The sequence below is a fragment of the Dipteris shenzhenensis genome, chromosome 32 (genome assembly GCF_047967505.1).
Source record: "Dipteris shenzhenensis isolate YYH24624 ecotype China chromosome 32, Dip_SZ_1.0, whole genome shotgun sequence".
Lineage (NCBI taxonomy): Eukaryota > Viridiplantae > Streptophyta > Polypodiopsida > Gleicheniales > Dipteridaceae > Dipteris > Dipteris shenzhenensis.
The window spans coordinates 13,254,948-13,273,765 of NC_141627.1; the positions used below are offsets into that span (position 1 = coordinate 13,254,948).

Here is an 18,818-nt window from a genome sequence, read left to right on the forward strand (position 1 = left end):
TTTCTGTCTCCAAGGACGGTTCTCTTCATTCTCGCTCTTTGTATCTCATTCTTTGTCTTTGAATGCTCTTCAATTTCCCTTTGCAGCTACTCTTTCAAGTCTGAATTTATCGACATTTCTTGCATTCTTTCTCGGACATACAATGTCTTGTACATTTCTGCAGTTGAATGTTGAGTCGAAATGTATCCATACAATCCATTGTTCCTGTCACCCACAAACCTCAATAGCGTTGTCGGATTAGAAAATGGAGGGCTCAAATTTCTCAATGGCCATTTTGGGTAAATCTGACCGTTGCACTATAAGTCTCGGAGCTTGCTCTTCTCATGTTTTCCTTTCGCTCAACATTTACAAGTTGAACCTTTCCTCTTTTCTGTAGCGGTGCATATTGTTCTTCCAAATCAATGTGCAAATGGTGGTCGCTTCTTTTGAGGTTCTTGTTCAACAATATGGTTGCACGCAACCATTTCGTGAGGGTTCATTCTTCATCTCGATTGCTTTTTATAAAACTCATCTCATTAATCTTTCACGGTAACCATTCAAATATTTGAAAAAAAACATATTAGTGATGGGTTCTTTATGAGAGGCCGCCAGAATGCCGTCAAAAGAGATGCAAAATCTATATGGAGAATTTAATTATTTAAAAGGACTTATTTATTCCTCCCTGGACTGACACACCTGTAGTCATGAACTGACATATATCCGTGTTTTATTGCTTTCTCCACATTTTAGAAGAGAGATAAAAGAGACAATAGTGAAATTCTTATAGGGCCCTAAAATGAGCTCCCTTTTGTCCTAATGTTGCATAAAGGTTTTTGAAAATCCACACTTGATTTCCATTCAAGAAAGTTGAATGCAATGCTTGAGCTTCACAATTTTCTCCTTTCTTTTACTCTACCTAACCCTTTGTGCTTAACAAATTTCCAATGGCATACTTCTTCATAATATCCATCCTGCACCTATCAAAGCTATCATCCTCACATGTGACCATTTGGATGTCCCACTTTTGGAATACTTTTTCAAGGTGCTCTTGGCTACGTCCACAAAATCATCCCAAGCTATGTTGGTTTACCTACTTTTATCTTTTTTGGCGTATCAAAGTCCACCCACCTCATGGCCTACCTTAATTGTTCAATGAAGGGACCGTTATGTATCACCTTTTTACTTATTAGATTAGCATTCTTAGATATCACAATGCTATCCTTTTTGGGAAATTTTGTCAAAAACTTGTACTCTAGCTTTTTAATCTATCATTAAAAAATCCTTGCAATTATTGCTCTAGAAGTGACCCTAGTTTATCTTATCAATTCGAGCCTTGCAATTGACAATCTTAATTGGGTCAAAAAGCATAATATCCACCATCACATGATTTTCTTGTAAATTCTCTAAGTAGTCGTTGAGGAGACCCATGAGATGTCTGGGTGTAACGCCTCTATATGTGACATGTCTTAGTTCTTCAAATCACTTTGATATATCAAAGTAAACAATCGTGCCCATGCCAAAGGCATAGTAAGTCTTTCATTGTTTCTAACTAGTAGCGACATGCCTTCATCAAATCAAGCATTCTTAATTGCACCATCAAGTGTAGCAAACAAAGAATATCTATTTCATATTTCAAAAAGCATAATATCCACATCACGATATTTCCTTGCAAATGCTTTAAGTAGTCGATGAGATGTCTGGGTGTAATGGTGCTATACATACCATGTCTTAGCTCTTTAAATCCCTTTGATACATCAATGTAAACATTGGTGCCCATGCCAAAGGCACCATCAAGTGCAGCAAATAGAGAGCATCTATTTCATACTCCAATGCTACAATATGGCGGCTCCACCCAATGATTTCCATGCCTGAAAATTTTTGGCCTGGCCTCCGTAGGTAGGCCTTAGTGAAGGTTCCTGTTGGGAGATGGGCAAGAATCATTTTTTGTTTTTTTTTTACATCAATTATTTGATTCGTGCACATGTCGTTCTACTTAAGTGATAGTTCATGTGCATGGCTTCAAATTTGGCGAGCGTTGTGTTGTCAGTTTCGTTAACTAACAATTGTATGTCAGTTTGGAAGGACGTCTACGGTGGCATCTTGAGTGATCGTCTTCATTGTGAATGCATGGCTTCAACTGTGGAGAGGATCACAGTGGCCTTCGAAATTCTCGCTATGCATGGCTTCGATTCTCGACTCTGCATGTGGATGTTGGTGGAGCAAGCGTTCTCTTTGTATTTGTCGCTGAGCATAGCTTTGATTTTGGATGGTGTGCCTAGAGGTTCAGCGTGCAGTCAAATTGGATGGAAGATGCAATGGTGTGCTCTGTTAGAGTTTGCTGAATTCATTCTCCATAGGCTTCTCTATAAAGCCTATCACAAACTTTATGGAGGTACAAATTTAGTTTCGTTTTGTTGGATCGCTTTAGCTTCAGGCATGGCAAACCATTAAATCGTGGATTGTGAGGTTGTGGATGAATCTGGAAAACAATAATCTCTAGCGTCGATGGATACTGAGAGCAACAACACATTCCATAGGGGTCTGGTTTCTATTTCTATTTTCTAGTTCTGCATTCCATTCTTATTTCTTCTTTCCAATTCTCGTGGGTGCGAACAAATTCAAGTGATCAGTGAACGAAAGGAACGAAAGCAATGTATAGAAGGCAAGATTAGTTGAAGGGAGAAACGTGCAATTCTTCAGATGTACGTTTAGATTGTACGTGAGAAACTATTGATTCTAGCCGATGTACATTTAGATGTACTAATTATAGCTTTCGATCGGGCTGTATTGTAGCAAAATGTATGACGAAGAAATGGGCAGTCGAGGTGCACCTTGTGGAAATTGAGGTTATCGTCGAAGGGGACGACGGGTCCGAGCAATGACGAGCAAAGCCAAGTGATGGCGTTGCGGCAAACAAGCAGCAACACCAGCGACATGTTGAGCTTGAGCATCTCGGTAGCTCAAGAACTTCTAGGCAAAGAGTGCTGCCATCGCCATCCCCCACAGCACCAGCACCCATATGCATTGCCAATTCTCACGTGTGAAGTACATAGCCGCCCTGCCTTGTCTTTGAATGCAATTTCGCCTCCTCACAGTACTGCTTCCTATCGGAGCTACAAGATTTTGGGTCAGCGTCAGTAGAATTTCCAGCTGCGATAGTTGTACCACACAACACCTCCGTTTCCATTAGAGCTTTGAGCTATGACAACCGCGCCATTTCGTAATCGAAACTTAGTTGTGATATATCGATCAGCCAAGTACCTCTATGTAGCCCAAATTATAAGGATCCAGCTCTTCCATTATCAGAGCTGCGTACTCCTCCGCTTGATCCTTGAGCTTGGAGAGCTTGTTCACTGACGCGCTCAATGCGATAACCATATATTTTATACTCGGTAGACTAAAATGGGATGCATTGGATTTTTCAGTCCTGTGCTAGTGATGGACAATCCATCGTATTGGGATAATTCAGATTGAGTGTGTACATGCAGAGATGGTGAAGCGCGTGGCTGGCAAAAATGTGGTGGAATTCGAGGAAGACGCAATGTCAGTGATGAGAGTTTTTCTTGTTATTCTTTTTCTTGGTCGTCTTGCTTATCTAATTCGGGAACATTAACAAAACAAACTAAGCGTTGCATGTGGCACAGAACCAGGCAATCACAAGAAAGATGAAGCAAGACGATTTGCGTCAATTTTTGGGCTCTTCTAGTGGCCTTTAGTGGAAGCAAACCTCCCAAGCAGTACAAGCTATTAAAACACTCTACAATCAGTAAGGAGACCAAGCATTCACTTCGACAGGCCTTTCAAGTAGCAGCCAAAGAAGTGTATGCTGAAGGTATACGCCGTCTCACGATTCTTTCTCAATAGAATCCAATATTTCTTGTGCTAACGTTTTCTTTGTGATTTTGGTCGTAACTGTTGCTGTTTCTCTTATTTGTCCATTTTTGCTTATGTTTTGAATTCTTCAGTGCTCAAATCCATTATAATTTGCGCTGTTCTTTGGCGCTGCTATGATAGTCACTCAAAATTTTTGGCACTGCTATGACACTAACTGGAAAAACACTCTCAGAAGAAGTAATGTCACAGTCACTGGAATCCAACAAGACAATCAAAAATAAAACAAAGCCCTGCAGATCACCCATAGCTGCATAGTTTATGACTATGGCTGCTGAACCATTGTGTTTATGGTTTATGATTATGGCTCCTCAATCATTGCTTTTTTTAGTTGTTGTTCTTCGAATGTGAGAATAAATAATTGCAATTGAATCAACTTGTCATTTTTTGTTTGAGTTTCTTGGTTCCATTTTTAGTTGCTTAAAATTTCAACAAATGCTATGTGTTCTCTGCCTTTAGTTGTGAAGTTTGGTTTGATTTTTTTTAATTTCATTTCAGTTTGTTGATTGCTTAAAGTTTCGGAAAATGTTCTCTATTTTCTACCTTCAGTTTTGAAGTTTAGTATTTGTAATGTAGAAAGCAATATTAAACAATTAAAACACCGTAGCTCTTGTGAAATATCAACACAATAAATAGTATTATCATTTAGGCATATCTCCAATCAAAATTTCAACTAAGTTGAGATTTGTTTTGTACATATTTGCGAACAAGCAAAACATTCTAGCAAGCAAGGTAGCATCTTCCCAAAAAGTAGAAAATAAGGAGCTCCAACAACCTTTTGATGCAAATGAAGCAATCTCCATCAAACAGCTTGAGACCACGCGCCAGATTAGAATGCCCTAGCCCTAACTAGTGCAAGGTTTATAGGAGAAGGCAACAACCTTCCTTTGCTTAGCATCAACCAAATCACAGATGTCATCACCCATCATTTTGCGTTCAAGGGAAAGCTCCTTGTGAAGTACGAAACTTTCAAGGACAAGAAAGTTACGTATGCCACTCGATTGTGCATCGATTTCACAAATTGCCACAACTACGAGACTATTACCTTGATTGTTCCTCATGCCTTCGTTCAACAATACAACAACTCCCTTGTCCTAGACTCATTTTACAAAATTAAGGGTGCTATGCCACGGAAGAGGGGGCCAAGTGAGGGTGGCAGTTGCTATTTCTCTTTGTATGTTGATGCAACGACCTTGATGATAAAAGATGAGCCATTTGATGGTGTGATAACATTTGTATCTGAAAATTGCATCGCAGAGTTTGCTCCTCTTGCATCGTGGATGATACGCAATAAGCAAGGCACAATATCTACTGTGGTAGCAACTATCAGCGTAGCAGTGACAAAAGTTGATAGCGAGAGCAGAGCAGTGGACCAAATTGTTGTAGCTGATGGCGCACATGATGAAGACTGTGCAACTGTGAGTTTGCACCCTTAACTTCTTTTATCTTGCATCAATTAGTGAACCCTTGTGTGACTTTAAAAACGTTCTTTGTAGCTCGCTTTTGTGTCGAAGCACAAGAGTGTTCTCAAACGACTTGTGCAAGAATACGATGAAAATGGGATCGTGATGGACAGTTTAAATAATGTCTCATACATGTCAAACAAGAACGCACTAGGATTTTACGATTTCTATGGCCATGCCCTTATCCTAGCAATACCACTTATCCTATGGCCATGCCCTCATTCTTGCAGAGATTCCAGACGGTCAAAAGAAAAGTGAGCTCCAAGAAGTTTTTATGGTGCAAGTTTCTAGACTCGGATACGGTCAAAGAGTAAGTTGATTTACCCTTTGCAAGCCACAATTGGCCTTTGTGTAGTCTCGACGGTGACTTATGTGTCGTGGGGATGTTGAAGAGATGCCGATGGAGCCTCCATTCCAAGCTACTCCTTGGGAGAGCAATGCAAGGCACGAGCCGTCCGCATGTGTCACTCAAGCGACCTTTCATATTGTTGCAATGTGTCTCCACCAGAGAAAGAGGGAAGGGGGAGAGGGGAGAAGAGAGGGGAGAAGGGAGGGAGAGAAGGAAAAGGGAAGAGGAGAGTGAAAGGGGTGGAATGGCAAACACAAGGGCACTACAATGGAATCAAGAGAACACCCAAAACACTCTTGGAAGAGAAGAGGGAGCTTGTGTTCAAACTTGTGCAAACAACAATCAAGACCAAAGTCAACCATTTGGCCTTTTATACAAGTCACCTTTTGAAGGGAGGGCCAACCCTAATCTCTTTATACCACTCTCTCTTCTCATTCTTTTACCATCCTCTTGGGCCCATCTAGCTCCAAGACACAATCCTAGCTCTATGGACTTGCCATTGTCCATCAAATCACATTATTAACCAGCGGTGGCATATTGTTAACCAATCTGTTAACAATCTTGCAATTGTTACAACTTTTCTTTCTTTGATTTTGCAGGTCACCGGGATATTGCACTTCACGAACCTCAACTCGCAACTGCTGGAATACCAATGCGGCAATTGCGGAGGGACATGAGTCAGCCGTAATCCATCTCACCCATATTGTTACACTTGTGTGAGCATGCAATACATTGCAAAGGCTCCATTGCTGAAGGGTCACATATGTTTGCATGACAGTCCTGATGTAGCGGTTACGATTTGCGGGGTTCACATCGACACACTGCTTGGCATCACCACACCTTTCATTGAGCTGTATGCTAAAAATGTTCTGAGTGTTCGCTCCATGCTCCTGAACATAAAGCCAAGCGGTAGTTTCACAATCAATAGCCCAGGCCACTTGGTCGCCTTTGTCGCAATGAAGATGACTTTCATGTTATCAAAGAGAAAACTTACGAGCTCATGCAAGCAATGCCTAAGTCATGTTGTAGTTCTGTGAAAACTCTAGTCTTTGGCCATCAATAACAAAGTAACGAAAGCAATATCCCTAACATTCCACGGAGGATTGGGTCCAAAGGACCTAAGGTTGTGTCTCATGTCCATGATTTTATTCGTTCTTTTTTATCTTAAATAATGATAGAATGGGTGGTTCACGTTTTGCTTTGAGTTAGACATTGCAACATGAACACCTTTTGCTTTAGAGGAAGCCGATATCTTCTAACATGTGTACACACACGCACGCGTGTGCAAGCACAACTGATATCTTCCAACATGTGTGTAGACACGCGTGCGCAACTGATATGTTCCAACATGTGTGTAGACACACGTGCACACGTGCACTGGTGCACGCACACACGACCAATTACAAACGTTGACAAACATGAAGACCTTTTGAAACCGATTTCTTCTAACATGTGTACGTGCGCACACTTTTTTTTTTTGTAAAATGTGTACGCGCACACACACACTTTTTTTTTGGTAAAATTACGCGCACGCACACACACGCACACTTTTTTTGGTGAGCGCACACACACACACTTTTTTTTTTTGTAAAATGCGCGCACACACACACTCACGCACGCATGCGCGCACACACACACTCGAACTAGGAATGCTGACAAACAGGGCGGCCGGGCCATGATTGAAATCCAATCAACTTTTTTCTACAAGGGTTTAGGGTTTAAGGAGAGTTTTCCCAAGCTGTCATCTTCTACCTGCTGCTCGGCCACTGTTGAAGCTTGTGGATGATTCAGAGTAGACTAGGCTTTGATCGATCTGTTGATGACTTGCAGCTGATTCTTTCGATCAGGAGCAACGATTCTCTGCTCCAGTTTCGGCTATGGAATTTGCGCAGACATCCAGCCTTGGAATTGCTCGCTTACCTCGGCTTCCAACGCTCGGATGAATTTTGCGTTCCAGGTGCATCTATCTTCCTTCCATGAAATTCCCTGTGAATCCTGCATCAGTTTTCTTTTCGATCCTTTGCCCATGGCGGTCGTTCTAGCTCGAGCTTCTCGCTTCCTCCGCCCATCGCTCAATCCTGCCCTTTTCTGCTCTAGATACGAAAAGACGCTTAGTATCCCCCCCCTACCAATCACAAGGAGTTGTCATTTCAGTAAGGCAGTATTCATTCCGAACTCGGGCAAGCAGGTCTTGTGGCTCGACACAAGAAGGCTCTTAACCTCGTCCGCGGGGGAATGTGCACAAGCTCGGACTTATGAGGATCACCTGTCAGGGGATGGAGACGCATCAACTTTGAGTGATGAGACATGTAATGCGGGAGCTTGCCACACAAGCTCATTCGGTCACGGTGCTTCTTGTTCTACAGTTGATCTTGCGGATGTAAAGGCAGATCAGGGGCAAGCATGTACGATGCTACTTGCGGTTGACGACGAGAAAGAGGAGGTGGCGTTGAGGTTGGCTGCTGTACTAAAGAAGCTGAAGATTACTGAGGTTGTGGACTTGGTCGATTACAAAGTTCTTGCGGGGTGCAGTGAAGAAGAACTCTTCGAGAAAATGACTTTCTTGATGAGAATCGGCGTTCTAGGAAAACAGCTGGTTGACCTTACATCCCTCCATCCCTCTTTGCTAACGTTAAATCTCGTCAATGGTTTAAATCCTGTTTTAGAATGCATGGTCTCATTTGGATTGGAGAAATCTGTCCTAGGAGAACTCTTAGCTCTAGAACCAGGGTTAGTAGAGCTTCTCACTGAAAGGGCATTGGAGAACAGAATCCAGGTGTTACAGGATCGAAATTTTTCCAGAGACAGTATTGCGGCTTTTTTGAAACGCCTTTCTCGAAAGCAACTGGCCCAGTTTCTCAGAGTGCCCGTGGAGAAGATTGACTCTGTGTTGACATTTGTCACAGATCTTGGTTTAAAAAGCGAGCAAGCCATTAAGCTGGTGGAAAGTTCTCCTACTATCTTGTTTAGGAATGTTCAACAAGATTTTGAGTCAAAGATGAAGGTCTTGGAGAGTGTTGTCAGCGATTCAAAGAAAGTCAAGAAAATATATGTACATTTACCGGAGCTGCTTGGGCGTAAGAATGAAGGGATTGAGGAAACAGTTCTATATTTAAAAAGTATGGTTAAAGACCCAAAGGAGCTTCAAAGACTGATAGAGACCAATCCCGTTGTTCTTTCTCACAGCAAAAGGGCCATGCATCAGGTTTCTGAGTATTTGCAGAATATAGGCTTTGCTAGCAACAGAGCGGCAGCTTTAATGGCTTCCCAACCATATCTCATAACATGTGAAGTTAAACGACTTAAAAAACACGTTGACTTTTTAAAGAGCAAGGAGCTGGACGAACAGGCCATATGCAATTTGATGGAAAACTCCACTGACATGTTTTTCAGAAGTTTAGAGAAAAGGGTGGTTTCGAAGATTGAATTCTTTGAGAATCAAGGCATTACTGGAGAGCGTCTGCAGAAGTTCTTCAAGTCCAGACCTCAAATTTGTAGGAAGTCTCTCAGAAACAGCATGGCCCCAAATTTAAAGTTCCTCTTGGACCTGGGCTTCCCAGAAAATTCTGCCACTTTAAGGGGTGCTTTGAAGGTCACGCTTCCGCATAGCTGTAAGAGCATGCAGTCTCGGATTGATCAGTTGGTTAGTCTTGGCATTGAACCTGAGAAGGTGCATAAAATTGTCAGAGCAGTTCCATCTGTTCTTGTTATGACCGAGTCGGGAGTGAAGAAAAGGATAGAATATCTGATAAAAACCATGAAGCGGCCTGTGCAGGACCTTGTGATGTGCCCTTCATTTTTAAATTCAAATCTAGAAAGCATGATCAAGCCTCGTGTTAGAGTTTTGGAATGCCTGAAATCTCAAGGTCTAGGGAAGGACCTTCCTCTTTCAACCATTGTGGAGACAACAGAAGAGTCGTTTGTAAAGCAGTTTGTTGAGCCATTCCCTCAAGTCTCTTCTGTTTACAGGGGCACGTCCAAGAGTGGCACTTCTCAGAAGCTATAACAGTGGCATCATACGGGCTCTTCCAGCAGAGGCACTTCACAGCAGTGATATCTTTGCCAGGTTTATAGTGGCATTTGCAAGGACATTTCGCCAAGTTTTCCCAATTACACCCAGCAGTCTCAACATTGTTAAAGATTATAATATTGCCAGAGCAATTCGTAGTGCTCACAATACTGCCGAAAAGTGAACCATTTATGTGGCAGTTGGGCTGCTGTACGACTGTATTAAATGGCCTCTGGATAGAAGGGCTTTTCAAGCCAATGATTAATTTATCCACTTATATTTCTTCAGGTCTTCGGTATGTGTGGCCATTTAAAAGGAGCCAATGTGACAACCTATTGAGCTTCCTATGCTTTTAGACAGCCTGTGACATGCTGAGCTTTTTGCTTGTTAAGCTCGCTCTCCTTGGCCCTAATGTCTCTCACAGTCTCTCACAGGTGTATGGTGTAATATTTCCAAATTGTGGGGTGCTAACACAGATGTACAGTGCACATCATACATGACAAAAGTCGATCACACCACATCCAATGGCGTTAAGCATGCGTTGGAGCAATCTCTCCGTTCAGCAACTCCACCAAATGAACGTGTCTGCAAGATTGGCAACACAATCTTGAACACGTAACACATTAGTTCGCAGCAAGCCGCATACCTAACACTGTCTTTGTCGCTTACAAGCTCTTCAAGGGAGTTTTGTTACATAAACACAAGCCCTCTTGAGGAACGCACTATGTTGCTTCGACGACGGTCACAACTCCAGCAGATGGACCCCAAGAGCACATACATTTTCTTTCCCGATGTAATCGCAAAATACAAATCTAGACCAACAAATCTGCATGACCTATGCCTTGTGGAGTACGCTAGCGCATGCACTATAATTTTTTTTTGCGTGGAAGATGATGCGTTTTCTTCTAACGGCATTAAAATTTTGGTGGTTCTTATTGGTGGTCGGGGAAAGTGGAAACGGCAAGAGCCCCCCTTCTTGGTGCATGTTTTCTTGTGCTTGTGCGTCTGAATTTCTTTGTTTGGCAAGTCGAACAGTGAAATGTCTGTGGATATGTATTTATCAACAAAGGCTTCGACCTCACTATCTGGTGCATTTTGAATCCATAAGAGGTCGTGATCGTGCTAGCTACCTCTATTTTGGAAAAACAAATCCTCAATTGACATCGCAAAGTGTTTGTCTTTGTTGCACAACTCCCAGCAATCGATGTCTTGGTATGAGGTGCGTTTTGGCATCACCTAATGCACAAAGGGTGAGTGTGGGACGCACGAGGCCGCTCATGTAGCTGTGTGTGTACTCTACCTTGCGCTTCAGGGCAACCATCACGTTTGAACTGTCACTCAAAAACCTTGGTAAAACGCTTTGGGTCCTATCGACATCGGCAAACACGTTCACGATTGCACCGTGCAAGCCATACTGTCCCTCGTAAGTTAGCTCACGAATTTGGGCGAAAGTATTCTGATGGCAATCAAGCCCAGCTCCAAGGGGTTCAAAGTTTGAGTGAATGTTGTATGTGGATTCAAGGGCATGTTTGTAGATGCGAACCTAGGCACTTGAATGTGTGAGTAGCAAATTTTGCAGGCAAGGAACATTGACCGATGACCCGTAGCGACCATGTTTTGTTCCACCATAAACTCTGTTGCAGAGGCACCAACGTGACACATTTTGGTCTTGAACTTGAGCGTTTCACAGCCCGCGCATGGGTGTGAAGGCGTGTCTTGTATGACACGCAAGTACTGCGCTATTGCCTTGTCGCTAGTTGAACGGGCTACGCGCTTTTTGGATTTTTGACACGCGTTTGGTTGGCTCTTGGTTTTTGAGTTTGTGTGTGCGTTGCTGTTTTGGTGGAGTTGTCGTGTTGTTCACTTTGATTGCAAGGCCAAGTCTGTATTCCCTCTTTGTTTTGTATGTGCGCTTCACAATTGATTGGAATGAGTGTTTGCACAAGTGGTGCATGTCCAGGTGCCTGGTTGCAATCTCTTTCGTTGTTGAATGCGGCAAAGAGCATACCAACGTCAACAAATGTTCTTCATCCTCTACACCCCAGATAGAGTAAGGCCGTTTACGTTGCTTGACATGAAGCGGGGTTAATTCTGTAGGACAAATCGTCTCATCCAAAAGTAGAGTATATGTTGGTGCATTCTCAATCAGCACAACAAACAATGGATGCATGCCGGAGCTATCTCGATGAAGGACACGAAAAGAAGAACGTGTGACAATAGCAAGTCGTGAGAGGCAATCGTGTATCAATGAGTGTGAGTTTGCAATGTTCTTCACTGTTGACTTGACGAAATCAAAGAGTGTTGTGCTTGCTTCAACACTATGGGTTGCTAATAACTCCCTCCATGGTGGTGAAGCGTAAGGACCATGCACGAGTGAGTCAAGCAAGGTTTGTGCGAGCTGATCGTAAGTTTGTGACGGCAGGAAATCAAGCAAGCATAAAATTAGGTCGTAGTTATTTGGGTGGTCTATTTTGAATATGTTGTACTTATTGATATCATAGTCCTTCATGTCTACTTGATTGGCCATGGTGTGTTTTTTTCTTATTGTGTGAGAAGAAGCAAATCACAAGCAAATCACAAAGAAACAGTGGTTGAAATTCTTGAGTCCATGGGAAAAACAAAAACACATTCAACGTAAGCAAGGTAAAACTTGTTGCAAGAGCTATTCATGTTTGTCTCTATAAGATTTTGTGACCAAGACTATAACCACATGAAGGTTGGTGTTGTCATCCTTCTTCCTTGCATGCACCATGATCGTCTGTTTCGATTCCCCATTACTCCCTTCGCCATCAAGCACATGCGCTGGAAGATAGGGCTTGTGAGTTTTTTAGATCATCAATCTGCTTAATGGCAACAAAATATTAATTTTGCCCCCAAATCCCATAGTGCAAGAAAATGCACATAATTGTGTGTGTGTGTGTGTGTGTGTGTGTGTGTGTGCACGCGTGCATGCGTGTGTCCTCTCTCTCTACGTGCGCGCTCTCTGTGTGTGCATGCGTGCGTGTATGTGTGTGCATGCGTGCGTGGTAGTCCCTTCCTTCTAGTTGAGCTGAACTCCATGGCTTAGCCAGCCAGAGGGTTCACAAAGAAATGGAGCAAAAAGAAAGGACAACTTACTCGTCACTTGTCCTACAACTCTACCAACACTATTGCTACTACCATAACTTGAGCTTTCATCACCATAATGTATCTTCTCTAAACCATTGTCTACCAAGAGCTTCCACAGCCTCAGGTCGATACAACCATCTACCCTCTACATCTGAGCTACCACCATAGCTTGAGTCAACAATTGCTGCAATGATCTCTACATTGCAGACCAACTCGACCTTGGGTAGCAGAGAGTTTCCAGCTGAACCATTTGCAGCTCTCCAACTCGAATGCCAAGCTTGGCTCGACTATGTGCAACAGACCTTTTCTAGCTTGATCTTCTGTAACTCTCCAACTTGACTACCAAGGTTGTTTGCTCTCATGTTCTTAAAGGACCTGGGAAGTAGGCAGTCATAGATGAAGTAGTCAAAGCTTGCAAGGCTTCTCCCCCTACTCCTCAACTAGTCTCTACGGTCAAAGATCTAGTCCACATTGAAATACAAACAATCAAGAATGATGTTTTTGTGGAGGTTTGATACAAAGGCAAACAAAACTAATATCCAGAAAGAGATCAAGGAACACGAAGCCAAATGTGAACTGAAGATTAGAATAGGACTCACTAAAGGTCCACACTCTAGAAGACATGCTATGATTACAATCAAATCACAAGATCAAGCTTCTTTGCCAATATTACAAGTTGAAAGGGACTAAGGTATGGATACCTAAGGAACCCATACAAGCTCAATTGAAGAATAAACAAAAGAATTAGCTAAGGTCAAGGCTACTAGGAAAGTTGGAAAATGGGCAGTATACCATGAAGGCATAGCAATAATTTACCATCCAACTACTCGAAATATGCACTTGTCTTGATGCAAGTGGGTTCCCAACTATGAGTCTTACGATGCAGATCTTAGCATTATTGTAGCTTGTATTGTATACTCCAATTGACATCGTTGTTAATTTTAGTCTCACTACGTAAATGATGTTTCATCGATTTCCCATATTAATATAATGTAGACTTTAAGTAATCATATATCAAATATTGCAACAATCATCTCTGTTAGGAAAAGTTGTAGCCAAGGTGTGGGAAGACTAGTGTCCTTCAATGTGTGGGTGTGAATGTGCGACTCACATGGGTCACGTGTATAGATTAGATGTGATGTGATATGATTGTGTGAGGTGTGTGTGAGAAGATAAGTTGAGGTATGCGTGTGAGAAGATAAGGCAAGCCAGCCTATAAAATTGGCACATGTACTTGGCTTCTACATCAAGCGGTATAGATCTACGTGTGTGCCTATCATGTGTGTGCTATCATCTCCTTGTCCTTCCTAGCCTTTGAACCAACAATTGGTGTCAGAGAATAATACGTTTTGGTCCAAAACATTTTATGGTTTATACACATGGCATATACTTGCATACAAGTTGTATGATCCCATCAATTGAAAGGTCATAATCTCTCGACATGTAATACGTGATGAAGAATCAAAATGGAAAATATCAAATACATAGGAGATGATCACACCGATTACTCAGTCATCTACAGAAAAGTTTAATGAAGAAGAGTAGGAATTGCCAAAGAATCCACGAGAAGAGCAACAACTCAAACGGTCTACTAGAGAAAGCAGACCACTAATAAGATTGACATATGCTCAAAAAAGAAAAGCAATTTAGATTAAAACCACGAATTATGCTCTTATGACTACCATCATGGCTACAGGAGAGCTAGTGTATTTTGAAGATGTAATTGATGAAGAAATGGAAGCTTTGTACATACAACACTTGGGATATGTGCGACCTTCCACCAGGAAAGACAGCCATTGCAAACAAATTAGTTTACGAAGTGAAGTACAATCTAGATGAAAGCGATACAAAGCCAGACTAGTTGCAAAAGGTTTTGCACATCAATACGCTTAAGATTATAGTGAGACTTATGCTCCAGTAGTAAAGATGGATCCGATAAGATTTTTTATATCACTAGAGCCACACTCAGCATATGGAATTTGTACCAACTAGATGTCAAAAATGCTCTTCTAAATGGTTACCTAGATGAGGAATGTACATGGAGCAATCAACATGGTATGTTGAATTAAGGAAAGAGCATCAGGTTTGCCATCTCAAGAAAAGTCTCTACAGCTTAAAGAAAGCACCCAAAAGTTGGTACAGTAGAATTGACAAGTATTTTGCTAATTTGGGATACATAAAGTCCAATGCAGAATATACTCTCTAATACAAAGTCTTAAGAAAAGGGTCAAGGTTTTCTTGGGTGTAGCCAATCGTGAAACTATTTTCGAGGCCACTTTGGGGCCGTGATGTGGCGTGCTCTTGGGTGAGATTTTGAATTTGGGATAAACCCACGCTCTTGCCAAAAATTTTCCTAGCATCATGATGTCACACTACTGTAATAATGAGATGCAATCTATGATTCTAAACATCGCAGAGCTCAACACACGACAGCTCTGCCTAGTAGTGCAGGCCTGACTACATCATGCAGTTCTATCCTACTTCATGATGCAACGCAGTCTCTGGCCTGACCACCTGTCATCATGCATCCTTTTGCCACCTATCACCGAGTAGCACGCGGATGCAAATCATGAAAATTCAAGGCTATCTTGAAGCGACCACTACGTTGGTTCTTGGAGTTATCGAGTTACCCAATTTTTCTTATTACAGAAGGAGATCTATGAAGACCACCATGCTGGCAAACAGAACAACCACCACGCTGGTCCTTAGAGTTATATATTAGTGCACTGTGGAAAATGTATTTCCTTGTGCAACCAAGGAAAATGCAATTGTTAATATGGCCCTTGAGGGGTCCTCTTTAGGGGCAAGGACCATATCGACATGCCATATTTGTCCAGTGGCATCCTGGATATTGTATAATGCATATCGATATGGCCCTTGCCCCTAGAGGGGATCCCTTAGGGGCCAAGGGCCAGATCGTCAATTGCATTTTCTAAAACTTTAATTGTATTTTTGTAGATGTATCTCTATGCAACCACCACGGTGGTTGTTGGAGCTATTTTAATACTATTTTGGTCCTAAATCGAGGAAAATTAGTCCTACTTTATTGGTATTTTAGTCCTTGTTGCAATAAATCCTAAATGAGGGCAAAATTATTCCAAGCCACCAAGGTGACTGGAGGCCAGGTGGTCCCATCCAAATAATCAACTACAATTCATCGAGTAAAAATAGAGCAAAAGAGATTACATCTACATCCAATAATAATTTATGTAAAAATTAACAACAATTTATACTAAGAGCCTCATGGAGCCAAAACTAAACAAAAGATCTTACATTTATAAAAACTCAATAATTGCTGAGAGCCTTAGAGACCAAAAGATTACATCCAGCGAGGATAACCACTCAGCACCATTGCTGAGTTGTTTATATAAAAAATAACAATAGTTTATACTGAGAGCCTCTGGAGCAAAAATTAAGCAAAAGAGAACATTTGTAAAAACTTAGCAATTGTTGACAGTGTTAGAGGCCATAAGATTACATCCAACGAGCCAAAAGATCGCTGAGAGCCTTAGAGGCCAAAATATTACATCCAACCATTGTTTAGTGGTTATGAGCCTCGTTGAGCAAGAGGACATTTGTACAGCTCGGTATTGTCGATTGTTGAAAGCAAGAGGATGTTCATACAACTCGGTATTTCTAATTGTTGATACTCACAAAGGCTAGCCCAACTTGCTGCATTCACATTTTTTAGGGAGGATGGAGGAGATGATGGAGAGGCCGAAGGCCGTGCACATTGCACAAATGCAAGACTCAGAAACCCCCCCCCAACAAGACGAGAGAACTCTGTTGTAAAAATCCTTAGGCCTTCGTCAATGTCTCCAGGGAATCCATAGAGCAAAGCAATATAGAGGCCAGAGGTGTCCATGCCATTCAAGGTGGTGACTCAGTATTGCCGTCAGCCCAGCTTGTTGCATTCAATTTTTTGGGGGAGCCGATGGAGGACATGATGGAGAGGTTGAAGACCATGCACATTGCACAAATGCAAGACTCATAATATATCCCCCCCAATACGACGAGAGTACTATGCTATCAAAATCCTTAGCCCTTCGTCAATGTCTCCAAGGAATCCATAGAGCATGGCCGTATAGAGGCCAGAGGTGTGCATGCCATTCAAGGTGGTGACATGCAGATGTGGGGGGCGATCAATCGAGGGAACAAAGAGATTCCACAAGAGCTATCATTTCAAGTCCTAACAAGTGCAACACAATGACCTTATACAAGAAGGTAGACAAGATTGGGGTCACGTTACATCGAGGGGTGATAGTAGTAATAGGCATGGTGAAAAGAGTGGGTGAGTAGTGGAGCAGATGAGCAGGGGAGCAGATAAATGGATGAGAGTTGGGAGAGGGAGCATGGAGCAAAGTAGAGCAGGGGCAGAAGAGAGCTGGAGGAGGGTGTGTGGATGAAAGTAGCAGAGCAAGGCTGGATGAGAGCAAAGTAGCCAAATGCCGAATGCCACGGACCTTATATTAATCAAAGTTTGAGCCACCGTGGTGACTGGAGGCCCAAAGGGAAAGAGGTGTGCCATCCAAATAATCATGAGCCATTTTAAACCACCGTCTTAGTTAATCAAAATCTAAGGAGGGTGCCATCCAAATAATCATGAGCCATTTTAATTAGAAGCCACCTCGGTGGTTGGTAATTAACTGTCAGCCTGGTGGAATCTTAGGCACTACCCTAGATGCCACCTTGCCACCGATGGTAATGGAAATTAATTACGATGTGGCTTGTAATCATGAAGCAAACACCATCGACCTAGTAATTAACTATGGTAATCAATTGCACTCTACTAAGCATACAAGCCCGGTGACTAGTAATTAATTGCACGCTACTGATCATGCAAGCCTAGTGACTGGTAATTAATTGCACTCTAGTGATCATGCAAGCCCAGTGGTGGTAGATGGTAGGTGAGTAATTGCACGCCACTGCAGTGGTTGGTAATTAACTGCTAGCCCAGTGGAGTCTTAGCCACCACCACAAACATGGCTGGCAATCTTAGTCACCACGTCAGTGGAAAGTAGAATCCACGGGCTGATTTAAATTGAGAGGCAGCACCATCTGACCACACCCAATGTTGTTTTATATTTTTTGCATGGGGATCTTCTTTTTAAGCCAATCCCAATGCAACAGAAAATCATGCTACGCAAATAAGGTGTCATGCTCCCTATCATCCAAAATGTAGAAATGGTATGTGCGTTGCACTGACCTGGACTCATATACTACCCTGGACTCTTGTGAGTCAGCAAGCAAATTGGCATCATTCGTAGAAGAATCAAGCAAATGATTGTACATGATATGCACAAGAATTGCTATTTGCTTGTTGTACCAGTGAGCACTTTGTTTCTCATCTTGTTCTTGAAATGAATAATTTTCTGCAAAATCTATGACAGAGCTAATGGTGTCATGGGGAAAATTGGCAAGACACGTCCTGAACTCCTTATCCTACCATTTGGCCATGAAATTGTGAAGCACATATTTTGGGATGGATTGAACCACATGACCTATAAGCTCCCTTAGTTGAGTGCTCTTATACGATAGTAGCCATCTCTTTTTATTGGATCCTTCAACATTGAAAATTTTAAATCTCCTCCTTTTAGAGCAGTAGGGCTTCCTTCCCTTATTTCATTTGGAGAGACATGAAATTTCCTCTTCTTTAGCTTTAGACTACAATGCTTGCATGTGCCACGAATGCATTCAATGCAAAGCCACTCACGATCTCCTTTGGACAAACCACTAGCTCCCACAAAGACCTTAGGCTACAAAACTTGGTCTCCCTTGCAACACATGATGAGGAACCATGTGGCCTACAAACTACGTATTCATTGGGGAGAGTCATCAATCCCCATGGAGCAGTGCTCCAATATTACCAAATCTCAAGTCATTCATAGCTTGTTGGGCCAAGTCAAAGTCTATGTGTGTTTTGCAACAACAAGCATTCCTATCTTTGAGTTTCTTGACAAACCAGTCAATGCTCAAAGCTCCTCTGCCTAATTGAATTGTCAAGATTCTGATCCATAAA

The 18,818-nt window shown here is 42.1% G+C and overlaps 1 protein-coding gene across 1 annotated transcript; it reads left to right on the forward strand.

The window, feature by feature from the left end:
- The first annotated feature begins 7,382 nt into the window (after window positions 1–7,382).
- LOC147880323 (uncharacterized) lies at window positions 7,383–10,100 on the forward strand. The gene has a single exon (XM_087370370.1). It carries the CDS (start codon window positions 7,622–7,624, stop codon window positions 9,686–9,688), a length of 2,067 nt encoding a protein of 688 aa, XP_087226496.1. The 5' UTR covers window positions 7,383–7,621; the 3' UTR covers window positions 9,689–10,100.
- Window positions 10,101–18,818: the final 8,718 nt, after the last annotated feature.

Bases quoted from the DNA above. Each gene is read 5' to 3' on its own strand.
- LOC147880323 (XM_087370370.1), top strand. From the start codon at position 7,622: ATGAATTTTGCGTTCCAGGTGCATCTATCTTCCTTCCATGAAATTCCC.